The sequence below is a fragment of the Ceratotherium simum genome, chromosome 14 (genome assembly GCF_057802395.1).
Source record: "Ceratotherium simum simum isolate JZ-2026a chromosome 14, ASM5780239v1, whole genome shotgun sequence".
Taxonomy (NCBI): Eukaryota; Metazoa; Chordata; class Mammalia; order Perissodactyla; family Rhinocerotidae; genus Ceratotherium; species Ceratotherium simum.
This window is the reverse complement of record NC_141913.1, coordinates 23,253,220-23,272,044: the sequence shown is the minus strand read 5'-3', so window position 1 is coordinate 23,272,044 and position 18,825 is coordinate 23,253,220. Positions and strand designations below refer to the sequence as shown.

The window sequence follows — 18,825 nt, the reverse complement described above, 5'->3', positions numbered from 1 at the left end:
CCCTACCTCAAATGTCAAGACATAGCAAAACCAAAGTGATTATAGTTCCTCCCATACAATATGTTGCTTCTTGCCTCCGTGCTATTTCTCACACTGTTGCTTTTCCCTGGTGTTCACTTCCTAGTCCTCTCCCCACATCCTGTTCTTGACTTGGCAAATTAGTTTTATCCCGTGCTTCTCTAGTTGGTCATCTCCTCAAAGAAATCGATGATGTTCCCATCCAATTCCTTGCCACATAAGAGGCTCCCTTTGTAGTCTCAAAATATCACTACATATCTCTAACTCTTACCACACTGGATTGTAATTACGTTTACTAACTGAGTTTCTGGCTCTCCCACTAAACTAACACACTTGAGAGCAGGAACTCATCTTTCCATCCCTATTGGCATGAATGGTGCCTGGCACATAAGTATTTAATAAATATTTACTGAATGAGTGGATAGATGGATGGATAAATGAATGAATGAAGAGTGGGAGATGAGCTATGAACATTTATATAGTAATTTAATCAAAGTACATTTAAAATTTTAATGAATGTAAAAATGGACAGACTATAGTATGGTGCTCTTCTGAAATGGCATTAGTTGATAAACATATCAACAATAGGATATATTTTTGGCTGTTGATCTAATAATTATTATAAATATTTTCTTTTCCTCCCACTAAACTCCTGATAAGTTAGACATGTAATAGATAAATTGGAACATAGTCAATATTTTCAAATTGGTATATTTAGCCTCTTTTTAAATGGCAAATGCAAAGCATTTATAACACTAGGGTATATAGAGTAAAGAGCAAAGTTTATATGAATATTACTTATCTTTGCTTGCTTTCTTCTTCTTCCTCTCTGTCTTCCTCCTCCCCCTCTTCTTCTTCCTCCTCTTCTTCTCCTTTGTGAGTTCATTCCTATGTATATCAATTTTTAAAAATGTGACAAGTAACTTGAGTCCTTAAAAAAGACGGATGATACCAAGTTTAGGTGTGCCTCTGAAGTACTTGGCAGGGAAGGAAAAAGAAAGTACAGAGAATAGATGATATATAATGATAAAATATTTGGAAAATAATAAGTAGGACTATAAAATGTTGTTACAAATGAAGTAGTGAAAGAAATAAATATATTTCAATTATCTGAGATATAAAAATAATGCAAGATAAATATATTTCAGAATTTGGATGGGAGTTTGGGAAGAAGAGCAGAGATGTTTTTCACAAGTACAGAGTCAGAACCTCTGATGAGACCTATGGAGAGTTTGCATAATCATACTAATGGTACCAACTTCCACTACATTAGCTTGAATAGTTTAGAACAAAGTGGAACTCAAAGGTTTTTCCCCTCTACGACTCCCTAGCACCTATTTAAGTGTAGTGTGATTTTGAGGTTAGATCAGTTTAAGTTAGATGTGTTTATCTCTATATAGATTTAATGGTGAGGATGAAAAAAAATTAAAGGCATTTATTTATCTGTAATAAAGTCAAGAAATGGAAAACATTACAAGTTCAAGATTATTTTGTGGAGGAAATACAAATGTAGATCTGGAACAGAAGCGTAGCCTTTATATAGCATTTTAATCAAAGTACATTTAAAATTTTAATGTACACATAAATTTATTATACACATAAATATTCTCCTACTGGAGAAGCGGTGTGTCGGTGCGCGCCCAGGATCCGAACCCAGGCCGGCTCCAGTAGGGGAGCGCGTGCACTTATCTTGACATTCAATGGTCTCTTACTGTACTTCAGTATTTCGTCTGGCAATTTTCTTGTTAATTCAGTCTCCTCAAATATCTTCAAATTTTTTCTTATTCTTCTACTTATAGATGTTCTTGCTAAATTTAGGAAGAATGTTTTATCCAGGTTCATGCATTTATTATTAAACATTCTTGCCCATTCATAGAATCACATGGACCCATTGCTAACTACATTCAATTTTTGTTACTTCTTAATACCTGTTCAAACATTTTTAAAATCTTTGCCTAAATATGTAAAAAGGAAAGATAATGTAGACTCTTTAGTTTTCAAGCAATGAAAGTGAAAATTCATGCATTTCTGAAAAGTAAATTGGCAGCATGCATCAAAAGCCTTAAAAAAAGTTCACTTTCTAACTCAGCAATTTCCCATATGGGAATTTATATTAAGGGGGAAAATCATGGATATGCCCTAAAATTTACCTACAAGGATAGTCATGAAAGCATTATTAATAATAGAAAAAATATGAACAATAAAAATGTCAAATCATAAAGAGTTGGATAAATTATGTTCATCTGATGGAATACTATACAGTCATTTAAAGATCACATTTTGGAATACATATCGACATGGGAAAATGTTCACAATATATCGTTAAGTGAGAAAGGTAGACATGATGGTATAGTGAGGTGGTGAGATGATATAGGTTGATCCAAATTAAATAGACACACACACATACACATACACTATCAGTAGAATATACTCCAAATATGAAGAGTGATAAATAGTTAACTCAGGGTGATAGAATTACAGGTCATATTTTTTCTTTATTGGATTTTTCTATATTTTAACAATTTTATAAAATAGACATGTATATATTTTTGTGTGTGTGTGGGGAATATCAGCCCTGAGCTAACATCCATGCTAATCCTCCTCTTTTTGCTGAGGAAGATCGGCTCTGAGCTAACATCTATTGCCAATCCTCCTCCTTTTTTTTTTTTTTTTCCCCAAAGCCCCAGTAGATAGTTGTATGTCATAGTTGCACATCCTTCTAGTTGCTGTATGTGGGACGCGGTCTCAGCATGGCCGGAGAAGTGGTGTGTTGGTGCGTGCCCGGGATCGGAACCTGGGCCGCCAGTAGCAGAGCACGTGCACTTAACTGCTAAGCCAGGGGGCCGGCCCTAAAATAGACATTTTTAGACGCCATTTTGGGAAATTTTTTAATTTGTTTCTGAGGTGGGAGAAAGGCATAAACTCTTTAAGAAGTAGATAGTAGAATAGCAAATCTACTAGAAAAGTTAAGTATAATCTTAAGCATTCTAAGTATATTAACATGACCCACTCCAGCCTTCATAGACCAGGAACCTGAATAATGAGAATGGTCAGGGAGAAAAAACACATCCAGTCTGGCCCAGGGTAGTCAGGCGTCCAGGAGAGGTGCCCAGCATAACCACAATCTCCCTGTCTTTCTCTTTTCACTGCTTACTACAAAAAAAGGGTGGACACATATATGATGGCCTTTCTTTAGAGGATTTGTCAGCAGGGAGTAAAATCTCATTATCTTTCTAGGGAGAGGCTTAAAAATGGAAGCTATCTATAACTACCTCTGACACTAAAACTCCTTTGAAGCTTCAAATCATCAGAATGACAACGACAAACTTGGATACATCCTGTGAAGATTTTTGGCACTAATAAATATTTAATAATATTAATTATTATTTTGGCACTAATAAAAACAAAATAAAAGGTTTTTCTACCTGTGCTTTATCACATTAAATAAATTTATTAAGAAAAATCTAAATTCTGACATGAACCATAGACTCGTCTAGGTGGAAAGAACCTTAGCTTATCTACTTATCATAAGTGATATAGCCAATTAAGCTATCTATTTCTTTAACCAATACTTCAAATGTATTATTAAAACAATTTACTAATTTATGCAAAATGAATAATTAGTGATTAGTTAGTAATTGTGCTTTATTTTAGTAAAGGATTTCTTGAAATTGCAGAATTGTGTAGCTAACCTATGATTCATTTAATCACTCGTTTGGAAAGTCTTGCACATGATTTATGAAACCACACCAGACCCAGGACCACTACTCATTACCAATAGCTTCTCAAACTGAGACTTTGCACTTGGTTGGGAGGAAAAACACCATCTACAAAGAGCTAGCTTCTTCATAAACCCAAATCTAAAACCTGTATAGTTATGCATACACATACACACACATATATATATGATCATGATTTTGGTAAATTCAATGGTTATCATTTGCTTTTTTATTTCTGATTATTCTTAAATTTTAGAAGATCCTACAACTTCAGCCATAATATTCCCTGTTCTGCTGAATTGTAAACACTTGATGCACAAAAGGAACTATTATTTAAAATAATGGTTTTAACACTGCAGGTTGTATTATAGACTGTGAAATAAAATTAGTGGGTCATGACTAACATTAAAAAAATTAAACATAAAAGAATAGATTAAAAGATCAGGATGCAGTATACGTTAGAAGTACACAAATAAGTACTATTTTGTAAAACTTTTGTTTCAGTTACACATGTGTGTGTGTACTGGGTCGCAATGTGATACGTATTTTTCAGTGGGGATATGTTGTGTACTGTTTTGAAAAGCAAACATGCCCCATGAAATCTAATTTGCAACCTGGAATATTTTTCCTTAATATTCCTATATTGGCACTGTAGTTTTTGTATTATCTGATGATCCGCTTAAGAAAGGCACTTCCTATATCAAAAACCAGAAAGCAAGAGACAACAAAGTAAATTTCTGAACATGTTTTTAAATCCTTCCTGAAAGTAGCCCTACGGTATATGCTTCTTTATGGCACTTCATTTATCCGTTCTCTCTCTTTATCTCTCTGTATAGAGGTAGATAAATAGAGATTGAGATAGAACCTTCTAGGTGCTGGGCATACAAAGAATAAAACAAGCCCCTCTGAGGGTAAAGTTAGAACTTTAAGGGAGACTACAAATAAGCTAACAAACAATAAACTAACAATATGCTAACAGTTTTAATAAGTGTTGTAGCTGATAGTCTAGAGGTATATCTCCAGTTCAGTGACAGAAGTGCAGGACTGGATTTCAACGAAATTCAAATTTTCAGATGAATGAAAAGAATTGGTAGCCAATCTAATAGCAAGCACTGTTGTATGGGATCGGAACCTCAAAAATCTTGAAAATTTCTAGACATGACGAATATTAATTGTTTATCATCAAGAGATGCAGTGACCTACGAAATAATATAGAGCGTGAAGATGACTCAGCCCATTGACTACTTAATTCAACAAACATTGATGGAGCACTTTCCATGTGCCAGGCATGGTAACAGGAGCCAGAGAAACAAAGGGAATAAAATACACTTTCAGCGGTCACACAATTGCTGTCTAGTAGGGAAAGCGAACATAAAAACAGATAATAAGTCATAGTGCAATTAACACAATTAAAAGGGAGTATGCCAGGTACAATGGTGACACAGGAAAAGGAGTGGTCAGCGCCTTAGAGGAGACACAGCACTTCACAGAATACAGGGACCAGCAGGAGCTGGAATAAGAGTTTCCCAGGAAGAGAAAGGCAGAAAGTCATTCCAAGGTGAGGGAACCACCTCAAGAGCACGCATTATTAGCATGGCACATTTGAGCAACTACAAGAAGGTACTACTACGAGATTCTGGGGTGTCAGAGGGTAGTCAACCGAAATGAGGCTGGCGAGGCAGACTGAGCCACATAAGGGAAGAACTTTTTATATCACGCAGAGGGCTTTACACTTTATTCCACAGACAATGAGGATACAGATGCTGTACAAGGTTTTAGCCAGGGAGTGACTTTTAAGTAACTCTGGCGACAGCGTGGAAATTAATTGAAAAGGAAAAGAGCTTAGAGACTTAGAAAACCACCGGGGCTGTGAACTTGGCTATCATACTTGACCACTAGCATATTATGTGGCTCAGGACACTCTGATATGAAGAAAACCAACATGTAATATTTTTATCTCACAAAGCTGATAATGCAAAGAATCAACAAGTTATGTATATATAAACAGTAGTTTCACAGTTAGGAAGCTGTGAAGCAGCCCTCATAGGAGTCCTATGGTATCATACGCCTGATTCACCTTGGACTTATCAACATCATTAGATCAGCATATGAAGAGTCACCATGTTCACTGCCCAGATCTGCTGGGTAGCAGGGCTGGCTCACTGTGGAATAATTTAACCCTGCAGACTCTAGATTTGGGGCGTGAGGTCTCACAGCAGGGAGCAGACACCTGGGTTTCCCATTTGAGGAATATTCCTCTACTCCTTGCCTGATATAATTATTCCTCTAAAATCTAATCATTTCCTCACAGCTCCATTTGTCTCTTCATCTTTTCTCTAAATTTTGCCCCTTCAAAGCCAATACTCCTTTTAATAATACTAGTAAATAGTTCCATAGCACTTCCTATGTGTCAGGGGCTATTTTAAATGCTCGACATATATTAAATGATTAAATTCTTATATCAACCCTATGAAGTGAGAACTATTATTATTATCCTGGTCTATTCCCACTGCTATAACAGAATACCATAGACTGGGTGGCTTATTAGCAACAGAAATTTATTTCTCACTGTTCTGGAGGCTGGGAAGTCCAAGATCATGGTGCTGGTAGACTCTGTGTCTAGTGAGAGCAACTTCCTGGTTCATAGACCTAATCATCTCCCAAAGACCCCACCTCCAAATACCATCACTTTGGGGATTAGGTTTTGTGAAAACTAATAAAGGGAAACTTCATTTAAAATGGAGTCAGGAGGCCAGAAGGGGGAGCTCCCACTCAGTATCATTCCAGGTCAATTACAGGAAAGATAGTCAATTACAGACCCTAACAGAAGTCATCAACAAGAATCATTTATTACAGGAAGAAATATACACTGCATCACAAACAGGAATGACTATGCCAGCAACTCAGCCAATGAGAACCATTACCCACTCCGAACTCTTGCTTTTCTTCAATGGACTTTTGTTCCAAACAATCCCTCCCAATTTCCTCCTTTTTCTCTATAAAATAATGATCCTCTCCCCCGTTTGTTGGCTCTGCCTATGTTCTGCCATAGCATGTGCATTGTGAATTGAAATTCTTTGGCTATTCCTAAATAAACTTCTTTTGTTGGTAAAACAACTAGATATTTTACTTTTAAGGTTGACAGTTTCAACATAAGAAATTTCGGGGGACACAAACATTCAGTCTATAGCAATTATCCTCATTTTTCAGAGGAGGAAATAGCACGTTGCCCAAGACCCTAAATAGTAGCAGAGGCACTAATCAAACCCAGGCCATCTGGCTCCGGAGTTGATATTTTTAATCACCATAATGTGCTGCCTCCCACAAATCTCAATTTAAAAAGGTACCCAGTAGGAACGAGGGACTGGTACATGCAATTTTGCTTTATAGAAAACTTTTCTTGGATATTCTCTTTTAATAAACTACAAAATCCTATAAGTTTTGCCCCCACATCGAGTTGGTATTCTTTTATATACATGGTTTGCATTGGTCCAACAATCTTCAGAAACACACCCCCTCATACCATGTTTGGAAGTGCAGTTCAGCCAGATTGAAAGATTACCCTTCTTCTTCTTTTTTTTTTTTTTTGTGAGGAAGATCAGCCCTGAGCTAACAACCATGCCAATCCTCCTCTTTTTGCTGAGGAAGACCGGCCCTGAGCTAACATCTATTGCCAATCCTCCTCCTTTTTTTTCCCTTTTTCTCCCCATAGCCCCAGTAGATAGTTGTATGTCATAGTTGCACATCCTTCTAGATGCTGTATGTGGGACACTGCCTCAGCATGCCCTGAGAAGCAGTGCAACGGTGCGTGCCCAGGATCCAAACCCAGGCTGCCAGTAGCGGAGTGTGTGCACTTAACAGCTAAGCCACGGGGCACAGCCCAGATTACCTGTCTTAGGTGATGTTTCTTACAGTTTAACCCAAACTCTGTGTCTTATAAATAGGATCTTTTCTAAGAGTTCCACCAGGACAGGAGACTTACATAAGAATTTGTAGCTCATTGAAATGTCTTCCCTTTAATACTCAAAATTAAAAAGAAACCTTGTCTTCAAGGTCAGCAATAAGAGCAAATCTAATGCAAGTCCTTTATTGATTAAAAAAAAGGTGACTGCATTAATCTTTGTACTTTTTATCTTGTCTTTAGGTCATAAGTCGCCAACCCTTCCGTGAGAGGGAACTACTTCTATTCCCTGAAGCTTTTAAAGAGGATATAATAGCAGCAGAAAGTTATTTTTTAAAAATCAATCTACTATAAGGTTTTAGGATCTACCTACTGGTTGAAGGACCCCTGACCCTGCCCATTCTTAAATGTTTCCTATATCGTTTTTAGAGTCTGAGCTTTAGTTCCAGAAATGATTAATTATTTAAATAGAAAAGACATAGCTGGCACTTAGCTCCTTATGGTTTTTAAAAATTCTTCATTATATTAGCAAATCTTAGAACTCTATAGACCTGTGATTCTGAGTAAAATATATGCTAAAATGTTTCCCACTTTTTTCCAAGAATTTTTTGAAATATTAACGTGAATGACACAAACGTCAAAACTTTCAGCAAAAGAATTTTGTGAAAATTATCGCCAATGCTTCAAAGTGATAGGATAAGGAAGGTGGGTGTAGAAGGATCTGTTTTTCTTCAATTGCTAATGGAGGTGTTTATTCATTGGCACAGACCTAAGTCAGCCCACTGAAAGACAAGCAGGATGTTTTTAAGTCCCCTTGCGCGGGCGAAGCCGGTGCTTGTTCTGCCTTGTCATGCACTGAACACTGAATACGTGTTGAAAAACAGAAAGAGTTGATATGCAACCCTTTCACCTGGCAACCACTCACCTCTGCTAGTATAAAATAATGCTAAAAAAAGATTAGCACACAAAAGTCAGGATATGCCTAAAGAAACGTATCTCACAGCCACCTTTACATTCTGAGCTCTGTCCGCAGTGAGCAGGCCATGCTCAATATTGGGGGGAAAAAATGATTTATCAGGGAAAGCGAACTGTGGGCTTGAATACTAGCACCACCATCTACAAGTTGTGTAACCTTGCCTAATTACCTAATCTAGAAAACAGGGACTATCCCAGCCTTTAAGATCGAAAGAGAATTGGGGAAAGCATGTGAAAACAGCTGCCCCAGGGCCAGCCCCATGGCTTAGAGGTTAAGTGCTCGCGCTCTGCCGCTGGTGAACCCGATGCACCCCTTCTCCGGCCATGCTGAGGCCATGTCCCACATACAACTAGAAGGATGTGCAACTATGACATACAACTGTCTACTGGGGCTTTGGGGGGGAAAAAAAACCGCTGGCGCCAGTAGGCTCCCAGTAATCTAGTTTGCCCTGTCCCTTGGTGCCCTGTCCCTTGGCATGTCTAGGGCGGTTGGTGGCCTCATCCTTCCCGGTTCCCAGCAGCTTCGTCATACAATGAAAGTACTAAACCCCACGGTCACCTTCCCTTATGTAGGTACCGATCATTCATCATCTTTCTCCTTCTCGGTGTTGGGGCCTTTTTCATTCTGCCTAGCAGCCAAAGTCTAGACTGGTGGGATTAACTTCCAGCTCGGTTTGTAGAACTGTAGGGTTGGGGAGAAATGCCTGTGGCACTCGCAAGAGATGAGTACCAAATAGGTCTCCTTTGTGCCCCGTCTTAGCAACTCCAGAGCCAAGGTGGGAAGCATGAGGGGAGGGTGCCCAACACTGCGACTAAGAGAAAGATTCCTCAGCACGCTCTGCTCCTCCCGGGCTCCGGGAAGGGTCTCGGGCAGGGAAGGAGGCTGGGCGCGCAGCGGCGCCCACCGAGGCTGCAGGGCGCCCGAGCGGTCGGACGGGGGAGCGAGAGCTAAAGCTTGCGGAGCGCGCCGTGCTGCTGGCGCCGGCCGCCGCAGCCGGGAAGCCGACGCCGCGCCGAGCCCGCCGGGCCGCGGGAGGAGGAGGCCGCGCGGGAGGCGGAGCGGGCGGCGCCGGGGAGGCGGGGGCGGAGGCGGTGTCTCCGCGAGCTGCGCAGGCGTTGCTCGCACCTTGTTGATTAGTCAGTGCTGGGAGCGCTGCTATGGCGTTTCTCAGACCCGCGGCTCCTCCTCACACGCTCGAGGCGGAGGGAAGGAGGGGTAAGAGGAGGAGGAGGCGAGCGGGCGGCCGCCGCAGCTGCAGACCCGGGGCCAGAGGAGGAGGCGGAGCGGGAGCCGCCGCAGCCACCCGGGCCGCCCGCAGCCACAGGGCTGCTGCGAGTCCTCTCGGGGCTTGAGGGCGCTGGGCGCCCCAGCCATGCCCCGCAGCGGCAGCTGAGCCGGGCGCGGGCCCCCTCCCTCCCAGCCGCCGCGCCCCCGGAGTGCCCGGCGCCTCCCGCGCGTCCCAGACCGCGAGCGCGAGCAGCGGCGGCCGCCGAGGCGCGGGTGGTGCCGGCGGCGGCGGGAGCGCGGGGCAGCAGGAGGCGGGGAAGATGGACCCGGCGCCCTCTCTGGGCTGCAGCCTCAAGGATGTGAAGTGGAGCTCGGTGGCCGTTCCGCTCGACCTGCTGGTCAGCACTTACCGGCTGCCCCAGATCGCGCGGCTGGACAGCGGTGAGTCCCGGCCGGGCCGCCGGCGCAGGGCAGACGGGCGCGGACCGCAGTCTCCGCGCGGGTGTGCGCGCGCGGGGGCTCGGGCGGGTGGGAGTGGGCTCCCCCCAACCCCCGGAGTTGGCCGGAGCGGCTGCCGCAGCCCTGGCGCGTTGCTCTCAACTCCCCCCAGCAGCAGTTAGAGATGTGAAAATCAGAGCCCTTGCAGTATAATTTAAAAGGACGCCTAAAAAAAAAATCAACCTAGGGGAAGCCTCTGCAGATAGTAATCTTGGAGGCGAGCTGTCTCTCCCCACCCGCCTGCAAGAATTATTCAACCTAGGAAACCCTGAAGAGTTATCTTAGGCAACTTTCTTACAAAATAATTGTGCTTCGAGTGGCATCTTTATTTCGGATGCTGTCCTCCGCCTTCCCCCACAAGAAGCAGCCGATTTCAGAGGAAAAGCTCCTGGGTGACCAATGAAAGGGATCACGTTTCTCGGAGACCTTTTATTACAGCTTGTCTGTTTTGTTTAACCGAACTGAAAGTAATTTAGGGCTGTGTGTAGAAAATGTTTTTAGCAGAAGTGATGGTATGCTTAAGGTTAATTATTAGCTTAGCGCATTTCCAGCCTGGAAAAAATTTAAGTCGTCAAAACCTATATTGACTTGCAACCTGAGCTCAGAACTAAGAAATGCTTGGATTTCCTGAAACTCACCACCAGAAACCAACCAAACATCCCCCAGCTGTTTGTTCTGCACTATGACATCTGCAAACAAGTAGATGTGCATACTGGCAAGCAAGTAGACACCTTTCAGTTGGAGAGTTTGACATGTAAGGTGGCAATTTAGGTGTGTTTTGTCTGCTCTTGTGTTTTCACAATAACTTCAGTTGATTTTTGGCTTCAGGCGATTTCAGACTGTTTGCAGAAACCAGCTTGCTCTGCTGTGGGGCTGCTGGAAGCACCTGGGCCCAGGCTGGCAGGCAAACAGATAGACCTGGGGTCACACAGGCCACGTCAGAAGAGCCCTGAACAGAAAGATGTCTTTTCAAGTCACAAGGAGTTGAGTTACTCCTCCTCTTCTGGAGTACAAGAGCGCGCGTAACGTGAGATGTATAAATGTCCAAAGGCATTTTATTCCGTTTCTTATCTGTGGGGTTAGACATTTGAAGTACTGATGTGAAAAATGCAGGAAAGTTCGTGAAAGCTGGAAAACAATCTTGGCATGCTTGCTAGCCTTGTTTGGTTGGTGGTGGTAGTGGTGAGCATTGGGAATAAATTAGGAGTTTTAAAACTAGTAATGAAGTGCATATGAATCCAAGGAGGGACAAGTGGTGTGTTGAGGCATTTCTGCTTAGAGCAGGGAAGTGTTTTGTGCTTTAAATATATCTGCAGATCTGAATCCGAGAGAAAGAAGGAGAGAATGTGTGTTTACAGTGTTTCATTTCCTCTTCCACTGTGCAAAATTGTATATATTGGAAGGTTATGAGTCCTGACCTTTTCTGACCTTCTCTCATCTTGGCACACTCCGCCAAAACTTCTTAGCTAAGCAGAGAACACTGGTACATGTGGTGTAAAAGTCACCCAAAAGCTTCATTAAACTGAAAGTTTAAAGAGGCTAAATATCAGTTGCAGACATAACTTTTAGCATTATTAGCCACTTTCTATATCCCTGCCATTCATAAAAAGGATCTGAATCAGCAGTGTAGTCCTCCCACACTTCTTTTTAAAACTGGGCCGTGGGTAGCAAGTCTTAACACTGTGTCCTTTCAAGCTGTGGAATGGATTTTGATCACTGTGTGTAATTCCAATTCTTTATTGTAAATTTTCTCTTGTTCCCCCTTGAGAATCACAATGGCACACACGAATTTGGAATCATAGCCAAATACTGCTTTATACCTTGCTACTTTCAGTTAACAATGGTATCTTATTTAAATATGTATTTTTAAATAGCTGCATAACATTCCATGGGATGGCTATATGATCTAGTCCTGTATGGTGGACATCAAGCTACTTTATTTTTTACGATTATAAGTTGTGATATAAGGAACACTCTTGTACAGAAGTCTGTTTGTTTGAGTTAGGCTATATTCCTGCATTTGCTGAATAAGCATGTTAATCTTTTTTAAGTCCTGGATATATGTTGTCAGATTGCTTTAGAGACTAACGGTGATACTCTTTACACTATCAGAAGTGTGGAAGTAACACTCTCCCCTCAGCCTTACAATATTGAATATCTTCCAAAAAAAAACCTTTGCTAATTTGATGGGGGGAAAGTGTTAGCTTACCAGTTAAATTTGGAGAGACTTTAAAAGAGTCGATCATAGATTTCCATGCTTTTTTGAAATTTATTTATTTTTTTGTGAGGAAGATGGGCACTGAGCTAACATCTGTGCCCATCTTTCTCTATTTTATGTGGGATGCCTGCCACCCGGGATCTGAACCTGCGAACCCTGGGGGCTGCCTAAGTGGAGCGCATGAACTTAACCACTACGCCGCCGGGCCGGCCCCTCCATGCTTATTTTTCAATGTGTTTCACAGTAGTGCTTAGAACATGTTAAGGCCATGCCAATGCTCTATGTGAAATCTCAGGTTTCGTGTGGTCCTCGTCCTGTGTCTGTTTTTTGGCGGTTTTAGTACTGCAGGTACATTTTACACACGGACACCCTGTTCTTAGACATAAAAGGTAGTCATTTTCCAAATCACTTGTTTTCAAAGAGACTAGAAAGAAATTGAAAAACATGCCACTGGTTGATATTATGCCAGGAGAAAACTAAGGGCTGATTTTAAGCAATCGTTAAAGAATATTATATTAACATCTAATTTCATAACTGATGATTACTGAATACCTATTATGTGCTGGTACATTTCTAGGTGCTTGATGTGTATTGTCTCAAATCCCCAGCACCCCGTTTTAAGGTCTTTGGGAACCTGAGATTCAGAGAATTTGAATGACATACCTAGTAAATGGGTGAGTGGGATCTCCAGCCGAGTTTCTGACTCTCAAGACAGACCTTTTATCTCAAACTGTACTGCCTTCTCATACTAAATGGGAGTAGGTTTGGAGTAGGTCTAATGTCTGCTCTAAATAGCCTCACTGTCTCTCCAAGAGCTCGAGGACCAGAAAGTCAGTATTTTTAAAACAGTGTAGACACCGAATTAAGTGCTGGTCTCATCCATCATATTTAGATGAGTTTCTCCTTCCCAAAGGAGTGGCTGAAAGAGGGAGGGGCAGTGGGGAAGAAGAGAGTACGGAATCAGAGAAAGAAGGAAGAAAGTGGAGTGTGAGGGCTTAGGGTATGGAGAGGTATCTGAGGTTACTGCTCAGTACACTTGCCTTACTTAAAATATTAACTACACAGTAAGTAAAGAACTCTCCAGTTCTTTGCATTATGCGTGTCAGTCTTGAAATGCCAGTCAGATAGACGCATTCCATATTACATCCCTGGTGGTGAAATTGGTCATCGTATAATAAGATAGATACAAAATTAGTGAGCCTTTATGGTATTGCCTCATGAGTCTTTCTGGAGAACTCAAAGAAGAGTACTGTAGTGATTCTCCTTAGTGAGATACATCTCCTCAGCCAAGGGCTAAGTCAGCAATGCAGTTAAGATTGGATATTAAACTTGATCATCAATCTTAGAAACTGTTGGCTGTAGAACCAGGTTCAACAAATGTGTTTATGACTAAGAGGAGGGTGGGGAAAATGCTGATACCCACCCCTTCTCCAGCCCATCTTCACTCAAAACTAGGTAGGTGGGACATTGTTCATTCTCTGTCTCCAGTATTTTGTCTTGGAAGGGCTCCGACAGGTTGGTCTATAGCAGTGTGCTTCTAACTTTTCTGCTCCTGTAGCTCCTAAAAGATTCTGTAAAACTCTGTACCCTGCACACATTTTTAAGCTAATTGCTAAAACTTTTCATCCTAAGTTTAAGTAGTTGCAAAAGATTTCATTTTTCAGCATATTGTAAATATTGGTGTTTTAAATTGTTACATCATTTAAAAAGCACTAGTAGGATCTGTATTTGCTTCCGAGTATCATTCATTTTTAAAAATGCATAAATAAGTTCTTAAACCGTTAAAATTTTTAAACCTTGTCTTTTTGTCCTTAAATTCATATTTCCGTTTCCCTTCTCCTATAAAATTCTATCCCGAAGTAATATATTTTTATGCTTGAAAGTGTCTTATTGATCACTCTGTCTTCCTTTCTGTAGCAAAAAAGTATATAAATTGAAACCCAGTATTTTGTAATTCTTTTGGCCATAAGGATCTTTGTATTTAAATATTTCAGGTTGTTTAAACAAAGAATTGGAAATTACCTGACTTAGAAAAGGAGGGTGTTACCCAAATGCTGGAGCCTTTCACTCCTCAACCTGCATTAGCGTTTTTATTTGTTCTTTTGTTTGTCGCCCTGAGGTCTTTACACCCTGGGGTAATGCCGTTTAGAAAGATCTGGGGAAGGTAATGCAAATACATTACTTTTGTAAAGTGGGTGAAGAACAGCTTCCATTCATCACTGGGTGGATGTCCCTCCATCACAGTCTTGGTCCCAGGCAGATCCATTTTTAGACAAGAGAATATTTGGAAGTTGGGGGTCTGGGAATTATTCCCTGACAGCTGTGATGGTGAACCCATCGGGAAGTGTTGGCTTTGCTTCAGACATGTACCCCAGTTCGAAGAATGCTGGTCTAGAGCAGTGAAAGAGGAATTGATGGTGTTTGTTGAAAGGAAGAGGAAGACCAAGGCTGCATGGATTGAGAGAAAAAAAGGTGGTAGGAGTTGGAGGCAGCTGTGCAGATAGATCAGCAGATAGATCTCCTTCCTAGCTGGGTGGAGGAGTCGGAGCTGATTCTAAGCCCCAGATGTGTTGGGACTGTGGGAATTTTGGTCCTTGCTTTGTGCTGAGGCGCTTCTCTAATTTTACCATTTAAGTGTCTGGAGGGCCGAAGGAGCAGAAACATGGAGCTTCAGATCAAAGAGAGGCTCCAAGTGGCTGCTTGCAAATGTCAAAGGTGTTTCTAGATCTCTTTTTTATCCTTGAAATTAATGTAAGTTCTCAAAATCTCCATGGTTGATATTACTTTAATATATTTATTTAAAAAAATTTTTTTCTAAAGAAACTTAATGTAAGTCTTATTCTAGGAAGATGTGTTATGCTTCTCTGTGGCTTCATTTCCCCTCTCATTCTGTATCGGAAGAGGGTACATATGCCCGGGGTGAGAGAGACAGTAGTTGAAAGGATCTGGATTTGGAGCCTGGAAACCTCCGTTCAGATATAGGTGTTGCCATTTCATAGCCACGTGATCCTGATCAGGTCCCTTGAACCCTTTGATTTGTAGTTTTCTAGTGCAGAAAAAATGAACATTATACTTGCCCATCTGTCTCACGGTTATCCATTAATTTGTTCAATCAGCTAATATTTATTAATCCCCTGCTATATGTCAAGCCCTGTTATAGGTATTGGGACAATAGCACTGAACAAATCAGACAAAAATCTCTGTCCTCATGCAGCCTGCATTCTTGTGTAGCTACTTACTGTGATAATTAAATACAATAATATATGTGAAATACACATGTATTGCAAAACAATATACATATATAAGATTGGTATAGTGGAGGTGCGGACCAGTTGAGTGGGGAGGCTTCAGAGTATATCATTTAGGCAACAGAAGTCCACTGAATAATAAGTAGATTTTATTATCCTTGCACAGGTAAAGAAACTGAGGGAAATGCTGAGTGACACTTTAGCCTATTTCCTTCTGGCTATTCCAGGTTATTGATCAAGTAATCCACAGGTTATAAAAAGGTGGTGTAAGGTCTTTGTCAGAGAGAAAGTGTTATGAACTAATTTAACCCAAGATTGGGCTTGGGAGAGACCAGAGTAGGAAGTTAGGAAAGGAACTTTTGACTTAATCCAGATTCACGTGTGAGTCTGACCAGATGCTACCAAGACACTTGAATCTTTTTTTTTTAGCATGTATGCATCGCTACTTTTACTGGGTGGATGGTGACTTTCTGAGCACCTGTAGTTATGTAATTGTTAGCAGGAAAGAAGTGCCTGGTATAACGTTATACACGAAGTGGATGATGAAGAAAGTCTTAAAAGGTGTTCTTTTATACACTGTATACTTTTACTTTCCTCTAGTTATCTCCTGTTTTATTTTTTTATTTTATTTTTTATTTAGTTTTTGCTGAGGAAGATTCGCCCTGAGCTAACATCTGTGCCAGTTTTCCTCTATTTTGTATGTGGGTCCCGCCTCAGCATGGCTGGAGAAGTGGTGTAGGTCCACGCCCCAGAGCTGAACCGAGGCCCCTGAAGCAGAGTGTGCTGAACTTAACCACTAGGCCACGCGCCGCCCTAGTTATCACCTGTTTTAATTGGCCACGCCTGAAAATTATGAAGAAAGAATAGGAGAGGACCTTGTAGGGGACAGCAGATGGTGAGAAACATTTAGACCCACAAGACAAGATTTGGACGTAGCTCCTTCAGTGCTCTTGCGTTTCAAGTAATCTGGTTGTTTTGAAAGTCTTAAATGAGTATCCCCATGGCCAGTCTTAAGACACTCCGTTCATCTGTAAAAGGAAAACTGGTTTGACCATTGTGATTGACTACATCATAGTTTAAAGAGAGTATTTTAGTCTCTTTTGCTCTTTTGGCTGCCTTATTGAAATAGCAAGTTCTGGTAGACCAGCTTGTAAACTCGTTTATTTTTGTTTGAGATTCCTGAAGTATCTGTCTTTTCACTTACTGAGCAGCAGTTCTAGGAAGACTCAGACTCCCTCTGGTCTTCGGCAGGATTATCAGTCTTAAGAATACCAGCTATTATATGCAACTTGAAAAATAACTTTTAATGTTGGTTTATGTATTATTTTGTCATACTTGACAAAATATAAAACCTGTTAAAATATTTTAAATCACATGGGATTAATTCTTCTTTTAGAAGACATTTCCACATGAAGATGCTCCCCTACGTCTCAACTCCCACTCCTACTCCCAGTTTCACGAGAATGTTGACTTAAATTTCAGGTTAAAGATGTCTAAAATTATTTTTACTATTTCCCAGATCCTAGCACAGTGCAAGTAGGAAAAACTGGATAAGTATTTAATAAATGAATGAGCAAATCTCAGTATTAAAAATTTGAGGGTCCAGGACCGGCCCCGTGGCTTAGCGGTTAAGTGCACGTGCTCCGCTGCTGGCGACCTGGGTTTGGATCCTGGGTGCGCACGGACACACCGCTTCTCTGGCCATGCTGAGGCCGCGTCCCACATACAGCAACTAGAAGGATGTGCAGCTATGACATACAACTATCTACTGGGGCTTTGAGGGAAAAAAAATAAAATTAAAATAAATTTGAGGGTCCAAAATATCCATATTACTAAAGCTATCTGTGACCTCTGAAGTCTGAAATAGAAGTTCATTTTTTGTTTCAATTAGGTAGACATTGTATTCTTAAATATACAAATTGAAACTAAGATGATAGGTCCTAAAATTAGCAGTAGGAAATATAGAAACTAGTGGATCATCATGATGAAATAATGATTCTTAGGATCATTATTTATCAATATTTTGAATAAATTATTTCTAGAAATTGCAACTCATTTTTAGATTTTTTGCTTTCTTGCTACTTCTTTCATTCTGAAATTAAGATACCTCCTTTATATATTATATGTAGCTATGTCATTGAATTTTTAATCTTATATGGACTAGAATGCCATAAAGCTTTGGAACTAGTCAACTCTTACTACAATAAAGAAAAGGCCTGATTGGATAGTCAGCTAATCATTTAACTATCCATTGTCTCGTCTTCTCAGGACACCAGGGATTTTACTTCTAAGCAAAGCAAGCCACTTGGTTTAAATAGTGTTATTACAAGACTACCACTGCTAATTTGGTACAGTTGTCATCTTCCTAGAATAGCCCCAAGATTGACTTGAAACCATAGTGTCTTAATCCCAGACAATGAGTTTCTTTTTATGCCACTGCAGGAGTATTACATCGTGGTAAAAGAAGGAAAAAACAATGTTCTGAGCCCCTTTCCAGTTCTGTGGATGAGTTTCTTTATAATTATGGGGCAAGTCATTTTAATTGATTCTGCTAATTCTTAAACCTAGTTTGAAGTATTTAAATACCACTTGAGTTTTGATGGCTTACTGGTTGTCTAATAAATACCAAGTTATTGAATTTCAAATGCAATATGAAGTCTTATAGTTGTGAAGGTATTTGTTATTCAGGTTAATATTTAACATCTACAGTAAGTTATTTTGATTAGGCCTGGTTACAGCTCAGAAGGGAATGTTATTGTGTATGAGCACTGCCCATGTATGTACCCCTGTGAAGGTGTAAAATAAGTTATGTTCTGTTCTTTTTCTCCACTCAGTAGAGAACAATTTCCATGATCATTTTTTTTTTAAAGATGACAGTTTTCTCAATACCAGACTTTAAGATGTTAGAAATGAAAATTTGCTCTTGGTAATTAGTTCACGTTGACAATACTTTTCTCCTAGCAGGGAACTAGATTCAAATATTTAAAAGTAACCAGAAAAGGGTAAATGTTTACTTTTCT

At 40.6% G+C, this 18,825-nt stretch overlaps 1 protein-coding gene across 3 annotated transcripts in view; it reads left to right on the top strand.

The window, feature by feature from the left end:
* The first annotated feature begins 9,773 nt into the window (after window positions 1-9,773).
* GAREM1 (GRB2 associated regulator of MAPK1 subtype 1) overlaps window positions 9,774-18,825 on the top strand; it is a 192,400-nt gene continuing 183,348 nt past the window's right edge. The window contains exon 1 of one of the 3 annotated variants that reach the window (XM_087439113.1): window positions 9,774-10,282. In XM_087439113.1, the coding sequence (XP_087295239.1) occupies window positions 10,162-10,282 (121 nt within the window). In that variant the 5' untranslated portion in view covers window positions 9,774-10,161. The remainder of the gene's footprint in view (window positions 10,283-18,825) is intronic. The other 2 variants (XM_014781316.2, XM_004422430.3) reach the window with 2 other exon arrangements.